The 25962-nt window shown below is 33.9% G+C and overlaps 1 protein-coding gene across 2 annotated transcripts; it reads left to right on the top strand.

The window, feature by feature from the left end:
- Positions 1 to 616: 616 nt before the first annotated feature.
- Positions 617 to 25330, top strand: LOC105213956 (uncharacterized). 2 transcript variants are annotated; one of them, XM_011187085.3, is made up of 3 exons: positions 617 to 1169; positions 23199 to 23891; positions 24006 to 25330. In XM_011187085.3, the coding sequence occupies exons 1-3, from the start codon at positions 1059 to 1061 to the stop codon at positions 24933 to 24935; spliced, it is 1734 nt and encodes a 577-aa protein (XP_011185387.1). In that variant the 5' UTR covers positions 617 to 1058; the 3' UTR covers positions 24936 to 25330. The 2 variants fall into 2 exon arrangements, with proteins under 2 accessions (XP_011185387.1, XP_054085224.1); XM_054229249.1 differs by lacking the exon at positions 617 to 1169 and adding an exon at positions 21859 to 22084.
- The last annotated feature ends 632 nt before the right edge of the window (positions 25331 to 25962 follow it).

Below are 25962 nucleotides of genomic sequence, written 5' to 3'. Positions count from 1 at the left end.
ATACTTTCCGCCACTACTATCTACTACTATACACCCAATATTTTTGCACTTTTTGCTTCAATTCCACGGCAACTTCTTTATTTTGCGCTGTTGCGTTGTTTATTGACTCAGTGAGGGACTGGCAGTAGTCGGAAATGGCAGTAGTGCACACACACCCATACAAGTATTGCAAACTGTTGCCTTTCGCTGTGTGCGCGCCCCTGCAGTGCGCTACTTGCTTATGTTGTCTGTGTATGTGTGTCTTCATATTGACTCTGAATGTATGAAATTCTCTCAATTTGAATGCGGTTCGACTGAACCACACACACACACAGCAGCGCTTGCTTGCTGACCCCGAGTAGTTCGAGTGTTTTTGTTGCTGTTGTTGTTTTTTACTCATTTCTGCTTTTATTTGATTTCTTTCTTTTTTCGACTATTCTGCTTTGAGTTTCCAACAGGAGTCGAACTTAATTATCAGCAAGAGCAACAGCAGCAACAACAACAACAGCAGCGCATATCATCAGCACTCAAAACAACGTCATTTACTCACTATGGCAGCCGCACCACCACCACTATGCCACCATCTCCGCTGACTCCATTGACTTGACAGCGGCATCAACATCAACAACTTACAACAAAGTGCGCCCGTCTCATTGAATCATTGCTGGTGTGCACGTTGCGGCGATCGCTCGTTGGAAATTTCAGTGGCGCGCGTCTCGTGACGATTGGAAATTTTACGAAAAACCCGAAAATAAGTAGTCGAAATTCGTGCGGTGAAACGTAAACATTAAATTGTATGAAAATATTTCGACACCGAAAGTGTGGTGATTTACTTGTGGAATCATGCAAAAGTGCAGTTATACTTGTTACTGATTTATTAGTGTGAATATATATGTATGCGAAATTATTTGAAAAATTATAAAATAAGTGAAAAAATAAGAATTGTATGCAAACAAGTCAAGGAGTGTAAGAGCAAAGCATTCAGAAAAATACTAAAATAAATCAAAAATTCCAAAATTGAGGTGAATTAAAAATAAATAGTTGTTTCAAAAATATAAAAATATCATAAATCTGAAATCATGCGGAATATGGGACGCCTATTTCAGTATAATCGCTTTGTCGGTAGTGACGAAGCTGCAGAGGATAATACAAAGGATACACAAACAACCGGTGGCTGGAAAAATAATAAGGTAATGAAAAGGACGAAAAAGTTCTGTTGATACAAGTTATAAGAATAATATATAGGAAAATTTAAAGTAAACAAGCTTAAGAGCTGCTTCAAAAATCAGCTAAGGCGCCTTCATATTAGTAACTTCTAAATTACAAAGAGTCGTCTTACAAGCTGTAATGGAAATCATCTTCATCCTTTGGCTCTACAGCTCTCTGTGAGCTTTGGCGTGCTGTCTTTTGCGTTCTCTTTCCAGTTTTCTAATCTGAGCTTCTTCAGATCTTCGTTTAATTCGTCCTTACACCTTGTTCTTGGCCTTCGTCTAGCTCTGCCGATGTATGCTTTCGCATTGAATACCTTGAATCATCCATTCTTGTAATATGTCCTAGCCATCTTATTCGTTGTGTTTTGATAAATCACACCACGTTTTCGCCTTCAATTAGCTAGTCAAGTTCGCTATTCCATCTTAACTCCATTCGTCAGGTCCAATACTGACTGCGGAATCGGTGAACTTTTCTTCCAAAGGTCATCAATTTTGTTTTGTCCTTTTCGCTTATTTTCCATGTTTCAGCTCCATAGCACAATACTGGTCTTACTATGGTTTTATACAAGGCTAGTTTGCATGGTCTGTTGATTAGTTTGGACTTAAAGAGTTTTATAAGAGATGCAAACGATCTATTTGCTGCTTCTATTCATGGATGGAAATTGATATTCTGTATTATTCTTCCAATATTTTCGACAATCCATAAGTTTAGAAAAAGTATTACCAGCCAGTAATGAAAGGTCTTATCTTATCGTTTGATTTCAGTAAAGAAATCTCTTAGAAAATATGTACTTATGTTGGAATAGTAAGAAATTGTCCAATTCGGGCCACCACGGTTTTACAATATTGTCTTCATCAGGCAAAAACATGTCTCGACCATTAAATACCTTAAAAATTTGGATAGTTTTGCTCATAAATGATTTCTTTCTTTTTTTCCGGAATCTTCCTGCTTCTAAAGGGAGCTAAAGTGACGTCACAAAATTTAATCTTAGCTTTGAAAATATCATTCGAAATAATAATGAACTAATATTTCAGTATATGATTTTTGGAAAGACAGATTAGCAATAGACGCAGTTGTGGCATTAAGACAAAGCAATCAATAATCTTTCTTGCCTTCATTTACCACAGAAATCAATTATTTCCACAGATTTATATCATTTTCCACGCCAGAACTCAACTTCAAATTCAGTGCCACTTTTCTTAAAGTCAACACTTATTTATATCAAACACTACTCTCTTTCTTCCCTTCCCCATAATGCTATAACTTGAGCGGAGATTTAATTTTCTCAGCTGCTTATCGCCAGTCAAACTGTAAATATTTGCCATTCGATTATGTTACGCCGTTGAAAATTTTTTGTGAACAAAACACACACACACAGACTCACTTTGAAACAACAAAACAAAGGCAACCGCAAGTAAAGTCAAACATTTGTTCTAATTTAGACTGTGCGCGTTTGGCGATAATGATTGATTACCCACTTGGTGCCAGAAGTGCATAAACCGCATTATATTTACAAATATAAATATAAAATAAACTGTATTGTATTACCCTGATATGGAAGTGTATGTGTGTGTGTGTGATAATGCTACTGTTTCAGTTTCTGTTTCAGCTTTAGCTCATTTCGCTTATCAGCTCAGCCACAACCAACTGTTGTTGACTTTGTCTCAGTCGCCTTAAGTAGCAAGCGATCGTAAAAGTGTCTTTCGATTTAATGCGGAAATAAATAAAAATATAAATATTAAACTGTGATTTATCGCTTTTTACTGTGAATCCAACAACAATGGTATGCATTACCAAGAACCAATTATGCATACTCGAGCTATAATAATCTTCTTCGAAGTGCTCTCAAGAGCTAATCAATAAAAAATTTTAATTTTACTACACTTATGATTACAATAAATAAACAGAGTTGTTTTTGTATTCATTTGTGTTTAAGGGCACTCATAAGTCAATATTTGTGTCGAGTATTTATTTATGGCTTTAGTATAATTGATGGACTCAAACGATGGACTCTTGCTTTCGAGAGTAGAGCTTTTATCTATCATATACATATATGATGAGAGTAAGGATTTCGAGGTGAAAATATCCTACAAATTTTCTAAGGTTTTAAGATACTAAGGAGCCTTTCTGCCGGATCTCGAAATTTTCTCTTACTTCGAATAGCGCAAAAGTTGAGGATGCCTCAATCCCTGGACTTTCAACCGTATATTTCATAAACTCTAGTCTTATGGGATACAAATCCCTCAACGATCTATCCTTGAAACATGTTCATCGCTCTACAAAGGCTGTTCTAACTGTACCGAAATGTGCCAGCCAATCTCTAATCAAATCTGTCTTTCCATATGTCCACCAGTATAGCCGTTGATTAACTAACGGTTGTTTTATAGCAACTCTTAATTACCTAGAACTAAGCAGGTAATCTTTGGGACTTTTCTTATAAAACATGTGGTGGACAACCCTTGAACTCAGACGCTATTCATAAGCAGAGTAACTGATTAAAATTAACATCTCTTTGGATTATAATTTGTGTGTCTTTCGATTTTTATTTCGTTACCCCCAAAGTTGTGTCAGACAACAGTTGGCCTTTGACATGTTTATTACTGGCACTTAGAAGATTTCAAGAGCGCACTTGTTTGGATATGAAATAGAAAAAAAACGTTGTATTTCAATTAGAGCAAGCAGATAAAGAACACAACTCAAGAGTAAATAGTGTGCAAAGGAAATAAAAAGAAAACAAGATAACCGAAAATTGACTTTGATAGCGCAGCGACCAAATGGCATATTGGAGCCACAGCAAGTGTTGAAAACAATGCTGGAACAAATTTCGAATAAACAAAAGAATTAGATGCTTGAAAGGCCAACAGAAGAAGGGAGCGCGGCTTAAAGCAGTGTGAGGGTGAACGCGACTTTTTGATAAGAGCAGCAGGCTAAGCAATTGAAGGAGTAAACAAAGATTAGGATGGTTGACAGGCCAACGGAGTGCCTTTAGAAGACTGGCATGTTGGCGTGTGTGGCATTTATGAGTTGAGTTGAGCTATGCATTGTTTTAGCAATCTGTCGAATAAACTCCTACAAATTTATAGCTGTGACTGTGTGTGTGAGAGATTACAATCAAACACCAATTAAGAGATGGTAAACACTCGAAGCCCAGAGCAGACGGTGCCTTAGACAAACAGTTGTGACTAGACGCCACAAACAAACTACCGAGTGGAACAAAAAAACGAATAAAACTAAAGGACAGACAGACGATTTGAATACAATGACACACACGACGCCGCGTTGCATGCCACAAGAACCGATAAAGCATACTTTGCAAGCAAAGTTTATAGTTGCAGTCGGCTAAGCGCTTCAAGTGCCACAGAATGAATGAGAAGTCTGGAATGCTGATGATGATGAAGAACTTTTTCCAACTGAGTCTAATGATAATTGCAGACAGTTATGACTAGCTAAAAGAAATTATAAGTGAATGCTGTTTCAAAAAAACTACAAGCAACAGCGACGCCTCTCGTCTCTTCACGGCAGCAGCTACAAACTCATTGTGTGGCGCGCTTGCAGTTGCTGTTGTTGCGGTGATGCGGCGGCAAGCCTAAGTGAAACTAATAAATATGCGCGGGATGAGACGCTTATTGTTGTTGTTGTTACTTTATGCTTTTTATTATAGAATCTTCATCATTTTCTACAATTATCATTCTATGCCGCTTTGTTGTTGTTGTTGCGCTTACTTTTAATACTGATTGCACTTAAGCAACCGCTAATAAATAGTACAAGTAGCACAACTGCCTGCAATTAAAGCGTAGAGGTCTCTCAAAAATAGCTCCAAGGCTAGCAGCAGCAGCCTTTCTTCGTAGACAAATATTGAATATGAGCAAGATGAATGAGCGAAATGGGGCTGAAAAGGGCGGCAATGTTTGGAAGTGGTGATGGAGTGCTTTTATTGTTGGATAATTAAAGGCAAAGTAGGGAGCGTGACTGAAAGTAAAAATAAAAAACTATTTCTATATATATTTTTCATAGAAAGAGAAGTTGAAGAATAAAAAAAAAATAGATATAATTAACTTAATTTTGAATTGTTGCTGGTTAATTCAAAACAAAAATAGAAAAAATATGTATATATAATATATAAAAAATATTATTAAAAAAATGTATATATAAGTGAAAAGAAATTAAATATATTATTTTTTCGAAATTGATTTATTTTTTATTTTAAAATATTTTTTTTATTTATTTAAAAAAAATGTATTAAAAAATTTTAAATTAGAAAAAAATAAAACAATTTAAATTACCAAAAAAAAAATTTTAAATAAAAAAAATAAATAATTTTTAATTTAAAATAAATAAATTTAAATTTGTTTTAAAAAATATGTTAATTTGAAAAAAAAATATATATAATTTTCTGTTAAGTTAAAAAACATTTTTTATATTCTTTTTAGTTTAGTCTTTAAATTACAAATTATTTATTTTTTTTTTTTTGTTTAAAAAACATTTTTATATTTTTTTCAGTTTAGTCTTTAAAATAAAAATTTTTAAATAGGAAAAAATAAAAAAATTTTAAATTAAAAAAAAATATTTTTTAAATAAAAAAATAAATAATTTTTAATTTAAAATAAATAAATTTAACTTTGTTTTAAAAATATGTTATTTTGTATTCAAAAAAAATTTAAACTTTAATTTGACAAAAAAAAAAATTTTCTCTTTAGTTAAAAAACTTTTTTTTTATTTTTTTTTTTTAGTTTAGTCTTTAAATTAAAAATTATTTATTTTTTTTTTGTTTAAAAAATATTTTTTATATATTTTTTAGTTTAGTCTTTAAATTAAAAATTTTTAAATAGGAAAAAATAAAAAAATTTTAAATTAAAAAAAAATATTTTTTAAATAAAAAAATAAATAATTTTTAATTTAAAATAAATAAATTTAACTTTGTTTTAAAAATATGTTATTTTGTATTCAAAAAAAATTTAAACTTTAATTTGACAAAAAAAATAATTTTCTCTTAAGTTAAAAAACTTTTTTTTTATTTTTTTTTAGTTTAGTCTTTAAATTAAAAATTATTTATTTTTTTTTATTTAAAAAATATTTTTTATATTTTTTTTAGTTTAGTCTTTAAATTAAAAATAATTTTTTTTTGTTAATTATTAAAAATTTTTTAATTAGAAAAAATAAAAAAAATTTTAATTAAAAAAATATTTTTTAAATAAAAAAAATAAATAATTTTTAATTTAAAATAAATAAATTTAAATTTGTTTTAAAAATATGTTATTTTGTATTCAAAAAAAATTTAAACTTTAATTTGAAAAAAAAATAATTTTCTCTTAAGTTAAAAAACTTTTTTTTTTATTTTTTTTTTAGTTTAGTCTTCAAACTAAAAATTATTTATTTTTTTTTTTTGTTTAAAAAACATTTTTTATATTTTTTTTAGTTTAGTCTTTAAATTAAAAATTATTTTTTTTTTGTTTAAAAAATGTTTTTTTCTACTAAAAGAAATGTCTACCATCATACATACATATACACTTACATGTATGTGTAGATTCAAAAATAAAGAAGGCATAAAAAAGCTACAACCATGCCACCTTCAACCATAATTCCCCACGCACACATATCACTCTACGCAGCAATAAAAATTCCAGACAAACAGCTTTAATGCACTCTGCGCAGCACGGTCTGGCATAAAGCAGATTTTTGAAGAAGCAAAAACAAAAAAACTATGCGTTGCACGAAGAAAAATTATTTACATACTGCCGCCTGCTATTTTCGACATAAAAAATTTTCAAGGGCAGTGATTAATTGTGCCGACTGGAGTTTTGGGGCATGCAACAGGATGCACATCAAACAGCTTGTACGACATATGTAAAGATGACAGCAAAGCAAAATTCTCAACTAAGCATTTAATGTGGCCGACACTGGCGTATGAATGTGTTAGAGCACATATATAGACACACACAAGCAAACTTAGAATTCTAAAAGCGCGTGGAGTCGAGAGGGCAATGATGGTCGTGAGCGCACACACGTATTTAAAGTTATTATAAATTTGTATTTTATGAGTGTGTATATGTGTGTAGGGCTTCCTTTAATGCTGCTTTCGACCTTTCTACATTTACTTCACTCTATTTTGGTTGCTTTCTACACCTACTCTTTTGCCTTGTGCGTGCGCGCGCTAGAAGAATGCACTTCTTTGACTTTGACTGCTTACTTAACACAATGGTGCAAAAGAAATCGTAAATTGATTAAAATTAATTGCGTTAAGACGCTCTGCCAATGAGACGCATTAATCTTCAAAGCAACTGCATTGTTCCAAACGCAGAGCGGTGAATGCATTTATGGTGTTGCATTAGCATCAACACCACGGCAATGTTGGATGTAGCAAATACACTCGGTGAGTTACTGAGAAGTTAAGCTGGGCACGTGCCCTTTTTAATTTTAGAACGGGGTACTACTGAAACGCACCACTGAAGCGTATACTCGTTGGGAGCTAAATTTATTGTCAACAAATGGGCGTGTGGCTGGTTTGGGCATAGAAGAGCTGAGGGAAATTATAACTCAAATATTTATCACAATTAAAAATAGGCCTAAGAGAAGTCTAATCTACACCGATTTTTAATTGAAATAATAAATAATTTGATAAAAACTTATAAGAAAGGTCAAAGTTCAAATCTGAATATATAAATTAACAATATTTTTGCCTACTTAAACACTTCAAGCGTGTTTACTACGTCAAGAAATATTATATGAAACACTCTTCACGCACTCAACTCAAAACCAGCGCCTGAAAGTGAGCCTCGCCTAATGCCAGACTTAAAACAGACAGCAGTGACAACCATAGATCCATAGCAGACATAAGCATAAACTTAAGACACTCCGACTTTACAGCAAATAAAATTTCTAACACCCATTTAAAGCCTTAAGCTTAAGCTGGAGACAGTTGTAAATGTTAACTTGTTGTTTGTTGTTGTTGTTGTGAACAAGCAAAAGGCGCGCTTGTAGACTGTCAAGCGAAAAGACAAACCGAAGAAAGAACATCGAAAAACATGGCGAAGTAACAAGTAGACACTGTTGCAACAGAATCTCTCGCGCGGAAAGGCTTTAAAGGCACACAAGCTAGCAAACACACATACAGAGAAGCATATGCCAATATAAAGTAATTCTATTGATTTTCAGTGAACTATAGCGCATACTAAATTGTATTTCGTTGCATTTGCGCTCGCCATGTCAAGACCCAGCATGGGTACTCAAGTTTTGTGCTCACGCTAGATTTCATTGACATGGCACTTAACATGTTGCGATACGTGGAAAACTTCAAGGAAATTGTGGAAAACATGAAAAACGTGACACAAAATATATAAAACGGAAAGATTGAAATTATCTTTGATATATATGTGGGAGTTTGTGGGACACTATAAATAGCAAGGATGACCTTTTAGAGTTCTATAAAATTCATTGAGGTGAAAATTTTCCCCAAAAATACATACATATTCGCTCAATCATTCTAATACATTTGAAGTAGAAGATGAGATGATATGTTCAAACCAAAATCTGAAAGACTCAATAGCAAAACATTTTTCTCAAAAAAGCTCCTTTTAGTCTTAAAGCCTTTTCCAGCATCATGTTCAACAATTTCCTACCCATTACACCTGAATACGCCATGTCAACCTTTTGTAATGAATTATTGAACATACCGTTACAATGCAACCATTCTCCATGCAGTTTAACTTATTTCCAAAGAGAGACAAGCTGTCCCACTTGCATAGAAAGTTTCTAAGCTTCGCGATATCTAAGCAAATGCATTAACTTTTGCATGTTTCAACGCCACAATGCAATAGATAATAACAGTCCCCTTTCGCCCACCTCCCTCAAACACTATAACCGCACCATATCGGCTTATGTCTATGTTGCAAGCGCTGTTTTGCATTTCGCATTGTTTAGTGTTTGCTTTTTTCTGTCTATTCACAATTTCCTGCCACAATTCAGACAATCGTATCGATATATTGCTGTCGTCTATTTGAATATTGTCTCATATGGCTTCCGTGTGGATTTTGCAAAATTGAATAGCATTGTGCTTACACAGAGCCATTGACAGGCGACGGAGCCAAACAATAAAGCAAGTGATATGAGTTAAAAATGCATGCCTAACTACAAATGTATGTGTGTGTATGAGCTTATGCGGTAGACGATATTAGTATTATCTAGCTTTGAAGGGAAAGCATTTGAAATTTAACTATTATTTGCAATTTAAAACAACTAGTTACTTTTGGTGCAGTTAGAAAGTAGTTTTGGAACTAGTCCGTAAATAGGTTCTTAGCAAATTTTAAAACTTATTTTTAAATTTAACAATTATTTGCAACTTAAAAGCGACTAGTTACTTTTGAACCAGTCAAAAAGTAGTTTTGGAACCAATTATTAACAATTATTAAAGCAAGTATTACAACTTATGTTTGTTGATTAAACTAAATCTGCATAAATATATATAGTTTCATTCCAATTTCGCAATTTAAAAGTAACTAGTACCATTTGGACCAGTCACAAAGTAGTTTGGGAACTCGCTCGAACTAAAGGTTGGTTATGAAATCGCATGCTACTTTTAATATTAAAATAGTAAATAGTGTTATTTTCTATGCATAACACATTAAATTTGTACCGTAAAAAAAACAATAAAAATCCATAAGCGCTTGTAATGAAGCTATCAAAAGTCAAGCAATCAAAATCGAACACATTTCTTTTACAGCCATAATGACCCATATTTATGCAAATCAACTTTTCAAAATGCACTAAAACACACGAAATTTCTTTAAAGCCATGAGCAAACTTACAAGACAGCAACAACAAATTTGATTGTATTTGGCCCGCTTTATGCGCTCGAAGGATTTTTTATGAGCCACTTTGTAAAGTGCATTGGAGTGGCGATCGCACTGGCAGCTGTTGCTGTTAGGGATTTCATATGTGAAACTTTAACTAATTGTGATGCAGCAAAGCATTTTATGACTAATAAAATTTGATTTGAGAATTTAGAATTTATTTAGTGAAGGAGCAGCAAACCAAAACGCTGTGGGTAAACTATGCTACAACAAAAGTACTGAGGCAACAACATTTGTTTGTGTGTGTGTGTGCGACTTTGATTAAATTCCCAAAATCAGCGTATAACCACAAGCAGCCAACAAAAAGCACAAGTAAAAGCTAAGAGCATACGATATTAAAAAGAACTTGAAAGGAAATGGGTGATGAAAGGCGTGAAAAGGCATATCATAAAACTTTTATGACACCATGAACTAAGTGCTTGTGAGTGTTTGAGTGTGTGTGTGCTGTAGAGTTGCTGCTGAATTATTTAATATGCGCGCAATAGTTTTTTCAATCAAATAAAAAATGAAGGCATTACAAAAGCAACTAAATTTTGGGGGCGCACACACACATACATTTATTATTGCTTGTGCTAGTATAAACCCTTCTACTGCATACACTATATCTCCAGCATTGTTCGCATAAGCATAATATATCTATGTGTGTGTGTGTGTGTGTGCGCCGCACATAACTCATTCGCCATGCTTTTTGACATGTAAATCTACGCTGCCGCCCCCTGGCACCAACAAAATACGCTTGATATTCGCTATAATTCATGAGCTCAACGAAATTAGTTGCAGTGTCTGTGTGTGCGTGCGACTCGCGCAGAGCTTTTGTGCTGTCGCTGACATTACTTATCGTCTATTTTGTGGCATTTTAATATTGTTTTATAAGTCAGTCACAGTTGTGCGCAGGCAAATGTGTCATAAACTTTGATTTTAAATGCTGCTTAACATATGTAGATTCTAAAATAATATAACAACAACAAAGGGCGCAAAGCAAAAGCATATCAGAAGTGATTTCTTTTTTCAATGACTGTGTGTGAGATATCAGAATGTGTGTATGAAGCAGTGTGATTGTGTTGAGGGGCAGCCTCAAGTTTTTAATGGACTGTGAAAAAATGGCCACAAGTCGCAGAGTGTGAACATATGTATAGTGGAGTATATAGTAAGTTTCGTATTTTATATTTATTTATATGCGTAAACAAAGCGCTTGTGGGTGTTGGCTGTGTCTATAAAAGTGTCAACTGGAAATGAAATCTGTTGATTATCGTGACTTTAATGATGCCGACAGACACTAGCAAATATGTAGTGGCACATACTACTGCTAACAGATATACCTATATATGAAGTATCTATTCTCAGATGTGTCTAAGTGCAGAAGTAGCAGAGAGATATGTTTCTAATAAAATATATCATAGCTGCATTTAGTAAAGTAAATTAGGCATTCTTAAAATACCCAAATATCAGAGATTTGTAAATCTTTATTTAAACAAATTTCGAATGTATTTCACTCAAAATCAACCCTCATATTGAAAATTTTTAATTTTTTCTTAAGAAGTCAACTGAGGTCATCCATAAGATATAATCTTTGAAAAATTAAAATTATTTGAATTGACCGTAACTAAACTAAAAGTGCTCTAAACACTCGTTATCCTTTATTTAAAGTTAGATAATTATACTATAAACAACAATTAGGATCTGCGCTCCGAAATGTATGCTTCGTTTTCTAAGTACTCTCGATTTTTATTATTTTTTCGAATATTTATTTACACCAGTCTCATTTGAAATAAAAAGTGGAGCGTTTTTGAAACGCATTTGGAAATAAAATATACCTACGTCTGAAGAATATATTTTTAGAATTGTAAAAAACAAATTTTTATGTTTTTTTTTAATTCAGAGAGGATTCCTTGAGAAGATAAGTGTTCTGTGAATGAAAAATTATGAGATTGGCTTAAAATAGTTTCATAAGAAGAGGCAGCATTAATTTTATATTGCCTTTTAGTATATACATCTCTCAAAAATAATTTAATAACACCCTAAAGGTAGGCAACATATTTTTTTCCTTGATAAAATATCACAATATGTGTTTTCATACAAATTTTTTTTATAAAAAAGAAAATAGTTTCTCTGATTTTCAAAAGACAGAAATCTCTTGCTCCTTACCTCTGATAGTTTTATTAAAAAAGTAATCAACATCTGCCTAAAGCTCGACTACGTTTTCCGCTTACAACCGAAGTAAGAACATTTTCGCATTTATATTTATATTTAATAATTTAACAATACCCTAAAGGTAGGCAACATATTTTTTTCCTTGATAAAAAAATCACAACATATGTTTTCATATAAATTTTTTAATAAAAAAGAAAATAGTTTCTCTGACTTTTAAAAGAGGAAAACCTCCTGTTTTTAACTCCAACAATTTTATAAAAAAGCAATCAACATCTGCCTAAATCTCGACTACGTTTTCCGGTTACAACCAAAGTAAGAATTTTTCGCATTTATATTTTCTAAACACATGCAATAAAACAACAACACCAACAATCACAGCGCTATTTACAACAGTTGTTTCGGTTTGTTTAATTTCTTTTTCATAACTAAAGATTCTTTCTTTCCAAACAATCGAATTAATTTCAAAAGACACCAGCTGTTTGAGTGGCAAGCCTCTTCAACTGTTCTCAACGCATTATTGCGTACTTCACTGCAGAACAACCCTCACAATTTTCATTTTAAATGTTTCGTACACACCTACTTTTTTTGCATTGTGGTTGGCAGTCGTTGCACGAGTATTGAGTGCTAATAATGAAGCCAATTGCATTGCATTGCCGAGTTGTTTAAACAAGGGGTTGGTGGGTACTTAAAAATCAGGCAAACCACAGGCTGATACCTTATGGAATAGAAGTTGAAATGTTTTCAAAAAAAAAATTTTATGTCACAACAGCAAGGAATGGCAACAATTAAAAAAAATAAATAAAATTAAAACCAGGAGGGTTGACAAGTTGCAAGGAAAACATCTGTGCAGAAGTCAAAAAGGTATTAGCTCAAAGGATTCATATGAAATACGGTTGTGCGCTATCGTATGGGCGCGTCGGTAGCAAAGTGGTTAGTAGGTTAGATCTACATTTTCTCTACTCTTGCCAACAGACGGTAGCTGCTTTATTGTTTCTAGCAGTTACTGGTGCTTAGAACACGGCGCCAAGGCTTTATATGACGTGCATTTGCTGCGCTGACTCTTCCCGCTGCCATTTCGCTTTTGTTGATATAGCCGCTGGTATTAGCAGAGATCAATTGCGTACAAATGGTGCTGATTTCGTGCCCTTGCAAGAGAACACATACATGTGTGTATATGTCCCGTTAAACTTTTTACCTTCTGCCATGACATAGCACTCTGTTTTGCCCCCCTTCGGTGACAATCACTGCTGTCGCATAGCGGGCTTAAAGCATTGCCGAGTACGCCGCAGTTAAATGCTTCTCCCTACCATTTGCTGGCGTGGCATTAAAGCGGCTTTTAGCGACATGGAAAACACATGTGTCATAGTAAGGAGTGCATGGAAAAGAGATCTATAAAAAATTCGAACATACTTTTTTGCTGTTTCAACTTTTTTTTGTGAACTAATAGGACGCATTCATAGTTGTATCATGTGTTTCTATGTTATTCTGCTATGTTTGTCGCTTTGCCACCCTCGTTGCATTGCTATTTTATATTATGAAATTAATTGCTGGCAATTATTTAATAGCTGCGGCTGTTTTATTAAAAGCTTTTTAAACAATTGGAGCGGAAATTTATTTTTAGCTTGAAGTTTTTTTATTTAAAAGGTGTTGTTAATTTTAAATGTGACTAAATGGTGAGCAATATGTGACAGTGTGGCGCCAGATTTGTATATGTTTGGGTGTATACTTGTGTTGGTTTATTAAAAAAGCTTAAGTCGATTTAACGTAGTGGAGACAATTTGAGTTTATCAACTAAATTTTCGTGACTCGATCTTCTTTTTGGTTTTAGATGATAATCTAAAGCTGGTTGCTTCGAATTATGATGAAATGGTGATGAAGTTTAAACTCAAACTTTCTGTTATTAAAAAAAACATCATTTTGTTTTTTGTCGAATTAAGCTATTTTAACATATTGTAATAATTCTAGTAAAATTAACAAAAAGTAGATTTCAAATTAAAAATAACATAAAATTGCGGATGTGTTTAACCCTAGACGGTCATCCTTCGTCAAAATGACTACGAACTATTTTATTTTCACTGTAAATATGTTTTTAGAAGACTGTGAATTATTAATTTTAAGTTAAAAGAATAAAATTTTCCTTTTTATTTTTGACTTGTATTTATTAATAATGAAATAAATAAATAAAAAAAATAAAACGCGTTCATTATTTCGACTCACACCCTGCTGATAATGTATTTGAAATAAGTCGTCGTCATATTGACGAAGGATGACGTTAATGTACAAAAAAAAGGATGACCGTCCAGGGTTAAAAAGGTATTTAAAAACATTTTAATTTCATTAAATATTTTTCTTTTATAAATAATTTACTTTAATTTAAAAAATATATACTGAAAAAAAATAATATAATTTAGTTATAAAAATTAATTATTTTAATTTCAAAATATTTTTTTATTTAATTCTATTTCATAAATATGTTAAATTTATTTTTAGTAAAAATTATTTTTAAATTGCGAAGGTGTTTAAAAAAGTAATTAAATAACTTTGTAATTAAAAAATATATATTTTAATTAAAAAAAATTTACTTTAAACTGTGTAAATTACAAAAATTATAATTTAAAGAAATAATTAATTTAATTAGAAGAATTAATTATTTTAATTAACCAAATATTTTTTTAATGTTAAATTTATTTGAAATGCAATATTTTTTATTTTCTATTGCGTCTTTGTTAAAAATTGTATGTAAATTTTAAATTTAAAAAATTATTTTATTTTAAAAATTAATAATTTCAGTTTAAAAAATATTTTTTTTAGTTTTTTTTTTATATTATAACAAAAAATTATTGTTCGTATTTAAATTTAATTTAATAATTTTTGTAACATTTTTTTTCGAGCTTCTGGAACCCGCTCATTTTTTCCAATTAAAACCCTTCAAAAATAAGACTAATCACACTATTCTTCTTCAAACCATATGTCTAGCATGACCACAAAATAAACAAAAAAAAAATTCAATAAATAAATTACAAATCATATGTCCATGCATTTCAGTAAATAAATCAATTTCACACCTTAAATAAAAATTCTGCGTAACAAAAAGAACATATGCTTTGGCATTTATAACACATCTTGACATGTGTACGCTTTGTTTTGGTTGCATTTCTCTACTCTGCTTCTGCTTCTTCTACCACTTCTCATCCTTTTAGGTTTTCAAGGGCGCAAACAAAGCATAAACAGATTTATGTTGTAACAGTTGTTTGACTGTAGGCTTAAAATTTATACACATTTTTCCTTCATACATAACTACTTGATAGTGAACAACAACAAAGAAAGTCATTTTTCTTACGATTTTATGCCATTGAAATTGTGCTATTGTTACCATTCATGCTAAGGCTCATATGTTATAGTTTATACACACACATACACATGTACAGAGAGGCATATGTGAAAATACAAATTTCATTAAAACATCAAAACACACACACACTTGTGAAAATAATACACCAACACATCGCTGACCTTCTGAACAGTCATTTTGAAGCCCTCTAGCCACTTCTCTAGCAGGCCAACTAATCATTTCAAACCACTTAAATCCATTTATACAATAAGGTTTTGTTGTTGTTGCATTAATTGAAAATAAATACGCATGCATATCATGCGCATATGCTTTGGCTGTTCGGTGGCATGAAAATGCATCTTTTGTTACACTTTCTGTTGTCAGCGGACAACAACAATGTAACAAAGGGAACAGTTGAAATATTTAACACCTCGCGCATAAATTCGTGGCTGAAATAATAGTTATCCAATTATTGTTGTTGTTGTTTTTTCTTGAATGTGGATGCTGATTGCCTGCAGACAAATTTATATGTGTTTGTTGGTATTTTTTGTGCTGCGCATGCGCACCTTCGCTACCTTTATAAGAGATGCATGGTTGTAGTGAGGATCATGCAGCACTATTGTTGTTGTTGTAGTATCATTATAATTGCATTAGAGATTCTTCAGAATACTATTTACACAAGAAGGAAACGCATTTATTGCCGATTCATTGCTCTCATTCAACTGCTACTTCTATTGTATATTCCTTACCAACTTATTTGTTAGATGCACTTCAGCTGCTTTCAACGCTGGCTCTACTGCTTTCAACAGCACAAATAAATGGTAGAGCTCTATAGTACCACCTCTAACACATAAATAAAAAAAATATATATTCTTCAAAAAAGTCCAACCAACACGGCATAATAACGCCAAAAATAGTTGTAGATTCTTTAAATGCGTTTAATGCATTTGGAAAAAGGTGTTTCTAAACTAATTTTGTATTTTTTATGGCCACGGCTAACACCTTTTGCCGTCTACTTATGAATTTCGACTGCGCATGCGCAACGTAATGCGTGCCTATGCGCGGCTTAACACGCACACAAACGCCGTAAAATAGAAGAAAATGTGCTGCCATTGTATTATAATACGTTTATTGGGCACCAAAGTACTTTTTCTTTTCATTATTTGTGTCATAAAAAAATTCAAAGGATAAAAGCATTACCCTTTTCTACCAGCGAGTGCGTGTGTGTTAGGAGGGACGGCTTTTGCTGCTTTTATCTACAAAAGGTGCGCAGCTATCTTATTTATTGCTCTGCAGCGTGCTCGAACTTACATACAGACCTAAATACAAATCCCACATATGGGCCTACACACTTTTCCCACTCACTGTATTAAGAGCGCGCATTGCTTTCTTCGTCGACAGGAAGCCGTTACTGCATAGAATATAAAATTTCGTCATTTTATTGCAACAAATGGGCGTGTAATGAGCGCTTTACACATTTTATTCTACTTGGGGTGCATTAATTAAAGTGCAGTTTAAGGCGTAAGCATGTGTATAATTGTATGTGTTGTAACAGTGCTTGGGAAATCTGTTGAAAGGTATAGCGAATACTTATTTGCATGCTTCATTTAACAATAAATGCATATGTGTATTCGGTTAGCAAAGTACTTAAGCGTTAATGTGATATACGTAGGAAGATGCCTATATACTGAATTTGTATTATGTACGACAACTAAGCAGAATAGTTCGAGGAATATCCGCTTGACTGCACAAACTGCTGAAAAAAGTTTACAGTTTGTGACAAAAACGCATTTTAATCTGTTAAGCAAAAATTTGGGCAGCTTAATGATAATCCCGAAATTTCGGGATTCATAAATGACAGTCCCGAAATGAAAAATTTACACTTCTAACATCAAATAAAGAAATTAAGTTGAAAATAAATGCAAGAATTACAAATCCCGAAATTTCGGGATCCCGAAAATTTTATAATTGGAATTTATATGCACTCTGTAAGATATTTGAGCAAAGAAATTTGTTCGATTTGTAGCAAAAACATATATTTGTAATTTAAGCAATAATTTGGTTAACGTAATGCCGATCCCGAAATTTCGGGATTCATAAATTACAGTCCCGAAATTCAAAATCTAAACTTATAGCTTCACGTAAAGAAGTAAAGTTGAAAATATATGAAAGTATTACCAATCCCGAAATTTCGGGATCCCGAAAATTTTATTATTGGAATTTCTAGGCATTCTGTAAGACATTTGAGCAAAAAAATTTGTTCGATTTGTAACAAAACCATATTTTTGTATTTTAAGCAATAATTTGGTTAGCGTTATGCCGATCCCGAAATTTTGGGAAATGACAGTTCCGAAATTAAAAAAAAATGCATCTTAAGCTTCAAATAAAGAAGTGAAGTTGTAATAAATGCATGTTTATAATTCGAAATTTCGGGATCCCGAAAAGTTTTTATAGAAATTTCCAGTCAGAATTTTTTCGATCATGTATTTCAACAAAGAAATTTGAACAAAAACATCAAATATCGAAATTGATGTACTCTTAGAGATTATGAGAAAAAAGAAACGATTCGAAACTAACAGTTTTCGGTAGGGTCGTAACAGGCTCTATCTAAAAATCGTATAAAAATCTAACGTCTTCTACTATAAATTAATTTTAATACGTAATTCTATATCTACGTTAAGTACATACATATAGGCAAACCATATTTCATTCCCCACTTCTCACATAAATCCCTACTCCTGCAACAGACAATCTCTGCAGGAGGTTCATCAAAACGTTTGTGCATACGAGTTCATCAAAAACAGTTGCCACACAATCGATCCAGACACTGACAAGCCACAGCGCGCACACAGATGCTGACGAGCGCACACTTCCATATAATATTTATGAATATGCCATATTTCAATAAGGTTATGTAAGGAAGCATACAGCATAACGGACATTTAAAAAAGCAGAACAATTGTGTTAAGCATTTTTTTCTTCTAGCTTTTGCGAGACAGCCACAGCGAACGCATTAGCTGTCAGTGCTGTTGACTGATGGGCGGACGGACATGTGACGTACACATGCTTATAAGTAATACACAGTTATGATGAATGCCTGCCAAGCCATTTGGCATGACGCGTCAGTTTGCCAATAAACCACCAAACCATTCAACGGCAGACAATTGAAATCGAATCGTATTGATGAGCGACGCTCAATGCAGGAAGTTCAAGTACCTGAACACAAGCACATATACAATATATAGAACATAAGCGGCGAGACGGCATTGATGATTGTATGGAAATTGTAAAAATGGCAAATACATGAGTCTGCATGTATGTGGGTATATCAGCTGCTGTGTGTACTGTAAATTTGTAGTATCCTTTGCCATTGTGCGCTCATTATTTTGCCATTTTTCCGTCTATGCGCTCGACTGCTTTACCAGTTTGATATGCATTCATATATAGTATAAGTGTATATAGTTAAATAAATATGTTTATAATATATGTGTGTTACTATTGGCACATCGTCAGTCTGCTTCCCTTTCACACCACCCTTTCAGACATTGCATTGTCTACACTATTCTTTGATGAGCCACTAGTCGAGTACCCTTTCCCGTTTCTCATTTAACTATTTTCAGGACTTGCAGAGCTTCAGTTGTCTGTTTGCATCTTTTGTCTATCAAGTGGAAATGTCTGTTGTGAAAGCGTATGATGTGCCTTTTGATGTGCTTAATGAAAACTCGGGTTTTATGGTTTGGAGATTCAAATGGACTTAAGATTTACTTTCAGTTTTACTCACTCATAAATGAATGCGCCACAAATAATTAGTGGCTTTTCGCCATTCAAAAGGAATCTTTACTATTTTTTGATGATTATTATTATCGTTTTCTGTTATCAATTCGCCCAAGTTAGGATAGTGGTGAATCGAATAAGAAACTGGAATAAATTAAATAGAAACAAATATGGACAGAACTGTAAGCAATTATAAAATCAAGTTTAAGGTTAAATACTAAAGTTGACAATAAACTAGAATTTGTGCTTTAAAATGTAAAATGGTTAATGAGCGAGAGTTTAAACAAAAAATATTTAATTAACTCGAGTTTAAGGTTAAACACTACAGTTGACCATAAACTAGAATTTGTGATTAAAAACTAAAATGGTTAATGAATTAAAATTTAAACACAACATTTTTAATAAACTCGAGTTTAAGGTTAAACACTACAGTTGACCATAAACTCGAATGTGTGCTTAAAACAAAAAATATTTAATAAACTCGAGTTAAGGGTTAAACACTACAGTTGACAATTAACTAGAATTTGATTAAAAACAAAAATGGTCAATGAGCTAGAGTTTAAACAAAAAATATTTAATTACCTCGAGTTTAAGGTTAAACACTACAGTTGACAATAAATGGTTAAAAACAAAAATGGTCAATAAGCTAGAGTTTAAACAAAAAATATTTAATTACCTCGAGTTTAAGGTTAAACACTACAGTTGACAATAAACTCGAGTTTAATATTAAAACGCTCACAATTAACTAGAATTTGTGGTTAAATGCTATAAAAAGGCAATTAAAATTTTTGAGTTTACGGAGTAAGAGAAACTCATATAGGACTTTCAAATATTTAATCTCAATTTCATTAATCCAGATATGTGTTTCCTAAAAGGATTTCAGGCGTTTTGTATTCCCAAAGAGGATCCACACTTTATTCCGAAATTTTTAATTTATTTTGTTATTCATCACATCATATTTTCATATACTTTCCATATAAGTAAAGCAACCCAACCCATTTTGGTAACAAAGCAATAAACAAAAGTCCCAAAAAAAGATACCGTACAAAGCCAACTAATCTTAACGCTATAGTCAGCTGTAATCCTTACGCTCAGTAGCACACTTTTCCCAAATATTTTCTTGGTATTTAGATTTCTGTTGCCATTCTCTTTTTAGGCAACTCACTTTTGATTTTCTTTTTTTTTCAATTTTCTCGCACTGACTTTTTGTAATTCCCAAAAGTCCTTTCACTATTTCGTGCACTAAATCCCAACACTTCATAGGAGTACACACACATACAAGTTATTATATCCTGCTGTTCCATTACAGTTGTACACAAAAACATTATTATTTTTTGTTGTTGTAAGTACACATATACACTCATAAGTATGCTATTGTATTTGTACTCACCGTCATTTACACTGAGTCAGAAAATCCCTTTCGCTTCGCTCGCCTTTATTTAAGTTGAAAATCAACGCCCAAAGTGACACTGCAAAAAAATGAGGAAAATATGTTTGGAGTAACTGCCGAATAAGTAGTGCAAATAATGGAGGAACAACAGAGTTGCAAATGTGTTGTTGTTTTTGTTCGAGGTACCCTAAGCGCTTGAGCCCACAAAAAACTGATGACAATGATAAGTTAAATGCCAAAAATGAGTTTTGTGTAAAAATATGAAATGTAATGAAATAAACAAGCGACGAAATGGTGGTAAAGCAAAGTCAGCAAAAAACGTAGATAAGTGTAAATATAAAAGCGCAAATATGCCGCAGCAACTGCAACGTATGGGCGAAGGTCCTTTTTTCCAACAAACATTATGTTACTGTGCACTAAAGAGATTTAACGGCATTTTTTTTTTTTGCTTGATAAAACTGCTGTTATTGTTTTATTTTTATTTCTTGTAGTAGGATAAAGTAAATAAATCAATGTGCAACATATGCGCGCATAAAGCAAAGTCATAATGCAAACATGTGGCACACAAACACATAGAGGAAAAAAATGTAAAAACATGTTTGTAGTAGTCCACATGACAATCCTTTTGAAGCCACTATAATGTGATTATCCTTTAGTGCCAACACTGTTGTTTTATACTCAGTATGGAGGAGGTGATGTTGTTGAAAATATTTATGAATTTAATAAAATGTGTTTATATATATGTTTGTGAATACTTGTAGACTAAGAGAATTTTAAATTTTGACGTGATTTATACTTCGAAAGGCTAAATATATATATTTTTTTATTTCAACTTTAGGTTTAGGTGTGACTTTGCTAAATTAAAGAGCACTCCTAAATGTAGGCAACGATCTACAATTTCGAACTTTTCTCTCGTTAATGTATACATTTAGGGAAAGATTAAATGGCAAAATACCAAGTCCGGATAGTTAGGTTCTATATTTTGGTTTTCCCAGAAGAAATATTATTAATTCTGGAAAATCCTTTATTTTAAATAAATTATTTAATTAAAGGTACTTTGTCGAAATTATTCAGTAAAAAAATCAAAACATATTTTTTTTTTTCAATTATAGGTAGACTCACTCTAATCATTCTTAGTAACAGACATGTAAGATCAGTCATCAAAGCCGCCACTATTAATTCAATAATTTCCTCAGAAACTACCACGGTGGCATATCGGTTAGTTTCCGTTCTCAGTTTAGCGCCAATAAATTTGCTACTCTCAATGCAAAAAAAAGATAGGCGTGACCGAAGAGAGTTGCTCTTAAATACGGCTACTTAGTAGACACAGCGGGGTTTGTTGACAAAACTCGCCTCTTGTGTGAAATCAAAGGTTGAGCACGTAGAAACACACGCATGGAGGTGAGTTGAATGGTCTTACACCAGATCACATAGGCGACATCTAGACACGTACTTCAAACTGGCATTTCCTGTGAACTACTGGTAATACTTCTACGAAAAAAGTAGGTGTTGCTTGCTTTGATAGACGTGCGGCAGTCTTTCTTTCTTGCTACGAGTACCCATTGCGAATACTGCGAATTTTTTTGTAAAAGTACTTGTACTATATAGACCATGTAGGTATTGAAATTGCGACAATTTATCATTGAAGAGCACACGTTCAATAAATGTGTGGATTTCTTTCAAGTCATGCATGACAAACAGTAGTGTCTTTGAGACATTATAACTTATAAAAGAACTTACAAATTCATGGCTATTTGTTGTGAGAAGGGAATGATCATGTACCAAATTATTTGCTATTTTATAATGGATATTATTACAATGATTTATGAAGGCAGTGGCAAGGTGGGCGACTAAGGGGAACAGAACATGAACGAAGCGTTAGATAAAGAAGGTTCCCTCGGTGGATTCTTTTGTATTCCCAAATAATAACCACAAGACCACAATAACCCAAGTGTATGAAGCATATAGTTACTGACCGAGGGGAATCTATTACAATAGTTCCAAAGCGTTTTGGCTCTAAGGTGTGGTTCTGAACTAAAAACATCACTGGTGAAAAATACCGCTTCTAGAGTATATCCATATACATAAGTACATATGTATCTCCCTTTAAGACATTTAGGAGATCATACTAAAGAATTAATTTAATTTGTGAATAGTGTTAGAATCCTTAGAAAACCAAAAACCAAAAACCTTTTTCTTAATCTCTACAAGTTCACTCAGCTTATTATGAAAAAATCCAACCCTTCTACCTTAAATTGAACAATTTTGCCTCGAATCTTACTTCATCAGCAATTTAAAGCCACTTTAAAGCATGTCTTAATTTGTTTCGCCGCCACATTTGGCAAGCACTCAAAGAATTCTCCCACTAATTGGTAATTTTCTGCGCGATTTCGGTGAATTGCCCACAACTACAAATGCGAACCCATTAAAAGAAATGTTTGTAACACTAAAATACTACAAAAGTTTGCAACAAACGGAAAATTTTAACGGTATTTTTTCTCTCACTTGCTTCCAGCCACAACAGCAATTTGGCGCAAATTGTCCAGCGTACGCTGAATTATATCCGGCTTACGCTTGCAACGCCAGCAGCATCGAAATCACAGCAACGCCTGCAGTTGCAACCGCAGCGACAACAACAACAACGGCTGCAACAACGATGACTAGTCGCAGCATAGACCTGGCATTGCGCAAATATCAACAATGGAGCAGCAAGTTTTTGCCAGCCACCAACAACAGCAACAACGGCAACAACACAATGCCGGTGTTGACAACAGAAGAAAAACACACAACAATAGCAACAATGCCGGTTGCAACAAATGCTGACTGTGTCACTCACTTGTCAACGTCTTCATCATCACAAAAATCCAATTCGTGCTCACACTCCTGCTCCTACAACACCACCACCAACACTTCGGGCTATTACAGTCGGCTGACGCTGGTGGGCAATGTGTCGATGCAGATGCCGCAGACGCGCGGTGAGTTGCAACAACAGCAGCACGCCTGGGGTGCTGCGGGCGGAGATCGAGAGTTGCTCGTTAGTGCGGGCAAAAGACCAAAAGTATACGATTGCATGAAGGACTTTTTGCGTCGGAAACTCTTTCAGCAACGACATGGGCAACAACAAGAGCAACAGCAGCGAGCAGCGCAAATGGCAGCAACACTTTGCAAAAGCGACACGGAGGAGGACGTCACCAGTGATTATGATGAGGTGAGTTGGCTTGCAGCGCACTAAGCAAAGCTGCAACATTTTCGGATTTCTAATCTTTTTATAGCTTACTCACGAACTCTCTTTCTTCCTCTCCCTCTCTTTCCACTAATGCAGGTTGACATGTTAGATTCCTCGTACAACGCCGATGAGGAGGATGCCAGTGATTGCAGCAGTCAGTGTACTTGTCCATTGGAGAGTGACATCGAGGAAGTTGTGCCACAACAACAACAATATGCATGCAACGTACAACAACAACAGAAACAAGGGAGTACACCACAAAAATCGATTAGTCCGCAAAAATCGATGCTCTCGTTGAATTGCTGGCAAAACATCACCCAGTACACAGATTCCACCACAGAACCGGAAGAGGATGAGGATGTGGACGGCGGCTGGGACGCGGCGGACGCTGATTACCAACATGTCGCTGAAGATTCGGATGCTGGCATCTCCGATTGCTGTCAGTTGATCAGCGAAAAATCGAGCCCGACGAAACAACGCAAACGACAGCAAAAACAAAAGCAACAAAAGCAAAAGTCACGTCACAACCGCAACTCCGACGATGGCGGCGAGGAGGCCGAATTGCTCGCCAGCAGTTGGTATCAACCGCGCATCACCACCAAAGCCGCGCTTGAGCGCCTCCAGCAGTCGCCACCCGGCAGCTTTCTGCTACGCCGCAAATCACGCAGCTACGAGCTGTGCCTGCGCGTCGAAACGAAGGTGAAACATTTCGTCGTCGTGTCGCTGGCGGACAACCATTACAAGCTGAAAGGCGCCAAGAAGCAATTTACATCGTTAAAGGCATTGGTCACGCATCATTCCGTTATGGCGGAACAATTGCCGCTGACTTTAGCATTGCCGCGAGAGTACGCGAGCAAGAGCAACAAGGCGTACGCCGTAAGCGGCAAGTGGGCCGCCAGCGAGGCATTCGATGTTGGCGCGCGGACACTGCGGTCCCTGCGTTACGCTGATGATTTCGATACGTATGAGTCGTTGCAAATTTTGGGTTTATTGCAAGATTGGCAGTGCGAAGCGAATGAATACTAAAAGTCGAGCGTACAGAGCATTCAAATGGCGCCGACAAGGCGGCGAAAGGGAAGTACGAGATTCTTAAAGGTGTAATGCCCTGTCTGGCCGCAAGTATTAAAGAGTATTGTGGGTGTAATGTAAATAGAAATTAAAGCTTTTTCGTGTAATACTCGTGCAGAGTGCTTGTGTTGGTAATAATACAGCGTTAAAGAGCAACGAATTTAATTAAGTAGATTTAAGCGTTCGTGTTATTAAATTTATAAGTAGAAACGAAAATGTTAATTGAATACAAAGATAACTAGCTTAAGAAGATATTTATATTAAATAGCAATTTACAATATATTGTACATAGAAGTAAGCGAAATTCGAAAAAAGTTAAAAGAAATAAAAGAATATAAACGTTATAATATCGATGATAATTTAATTTGTTTTGAAATTATGTACGAAAATCCGAAAATCAAAGATGCACAACAGCCATAGATAATAACATATCCTAATCTATACATTTAGAACTTTTGAAATCTACAAGCTCAGAATAGCACGGGCCCAAAAGGACCGTATCGTACCATCATAAGCAGGACAAGACATTTCCCATATTGCCTCAAAGGAACCCAAAATCAAATCTGAAGATCCCAATATAGCTCGGATGTCTGCAATATGATTTAGGGATGCCTATATAAGGTTCTTAATAGGTAGCTCAGCTACAGGAAAGTATCTGTTTGTTGTGAACATTACAGGAGATATTAAATGGACACAGGTTCGGTATGCTTCTTTACAAGAAGCTACCAGACCATTACCGTATGGGGACAGGGAAGTTCTTTCTCTTGCTTAAGGGAGTTTCGAGCTATAAAAAATGAACAGCACTGTGAAGAAACATAGCATCCCTCTTTAGACTTATTCAATTAGAAACCTAGAAAGAAGATGCTGAAGGTTACTAAGGTTAGTAGATATAGGCAGATGTTATATAAGTGTGTCTTGCTTGAGAATACAAGAAAAGAGAGATAACATATTTCGGATTATCAGCAAGACTGAGACTTTCCAAATA

This window comes from Zeugodacus cucurbitae, chromosome 4 (assembly GCF_028554725.1).
Source record: "Zeugodacus cucurbitae isolate PBARC_wt_2022May chromosome 4, idZeuCucr1.2, whole genome shotgun sequence".
Taxonomy (NCBI): domain Eukaryota; kingdom Metazoa; phylum Arthropoda; class Insecta; order Diptera; family Tephritidae; genus Zeugodacus; species Zeugodacus cucurbitae.
The sequence above is the reverse complement of the archived record's forward strand: the minus strand, read 5'-3'. Positions and strand labels throughout refer to the sequence as shown.

What these genes read in the sequence shown, in the direction of transcription:
- LOC105213956 (XM_011187085.3), top strand. Translation starts at nt 1,059, where the DNA reads ATGCGGAATATGGGACGCCTATTTCAGTATAATCGCTTTGTCGGTAGT. An exon ending in GTGGCTGGAAAAATAATAAG is followed by an intron (nt 1,170 to 23,198) that starts GTAATGAAAAGG and finishes ACTTGCTTCCAG; the next exon opens with CCACAACAGCAATTTGGCGC. An exon ending in TCACCAGTGATTATGATGAG is followed by an intron (nt 23,892 to 24,005) that starts GTGAGTTGGCTT and finishes CCACTAATGCAG; the next exon opens with GTTGACATGTTAGATTCCTC.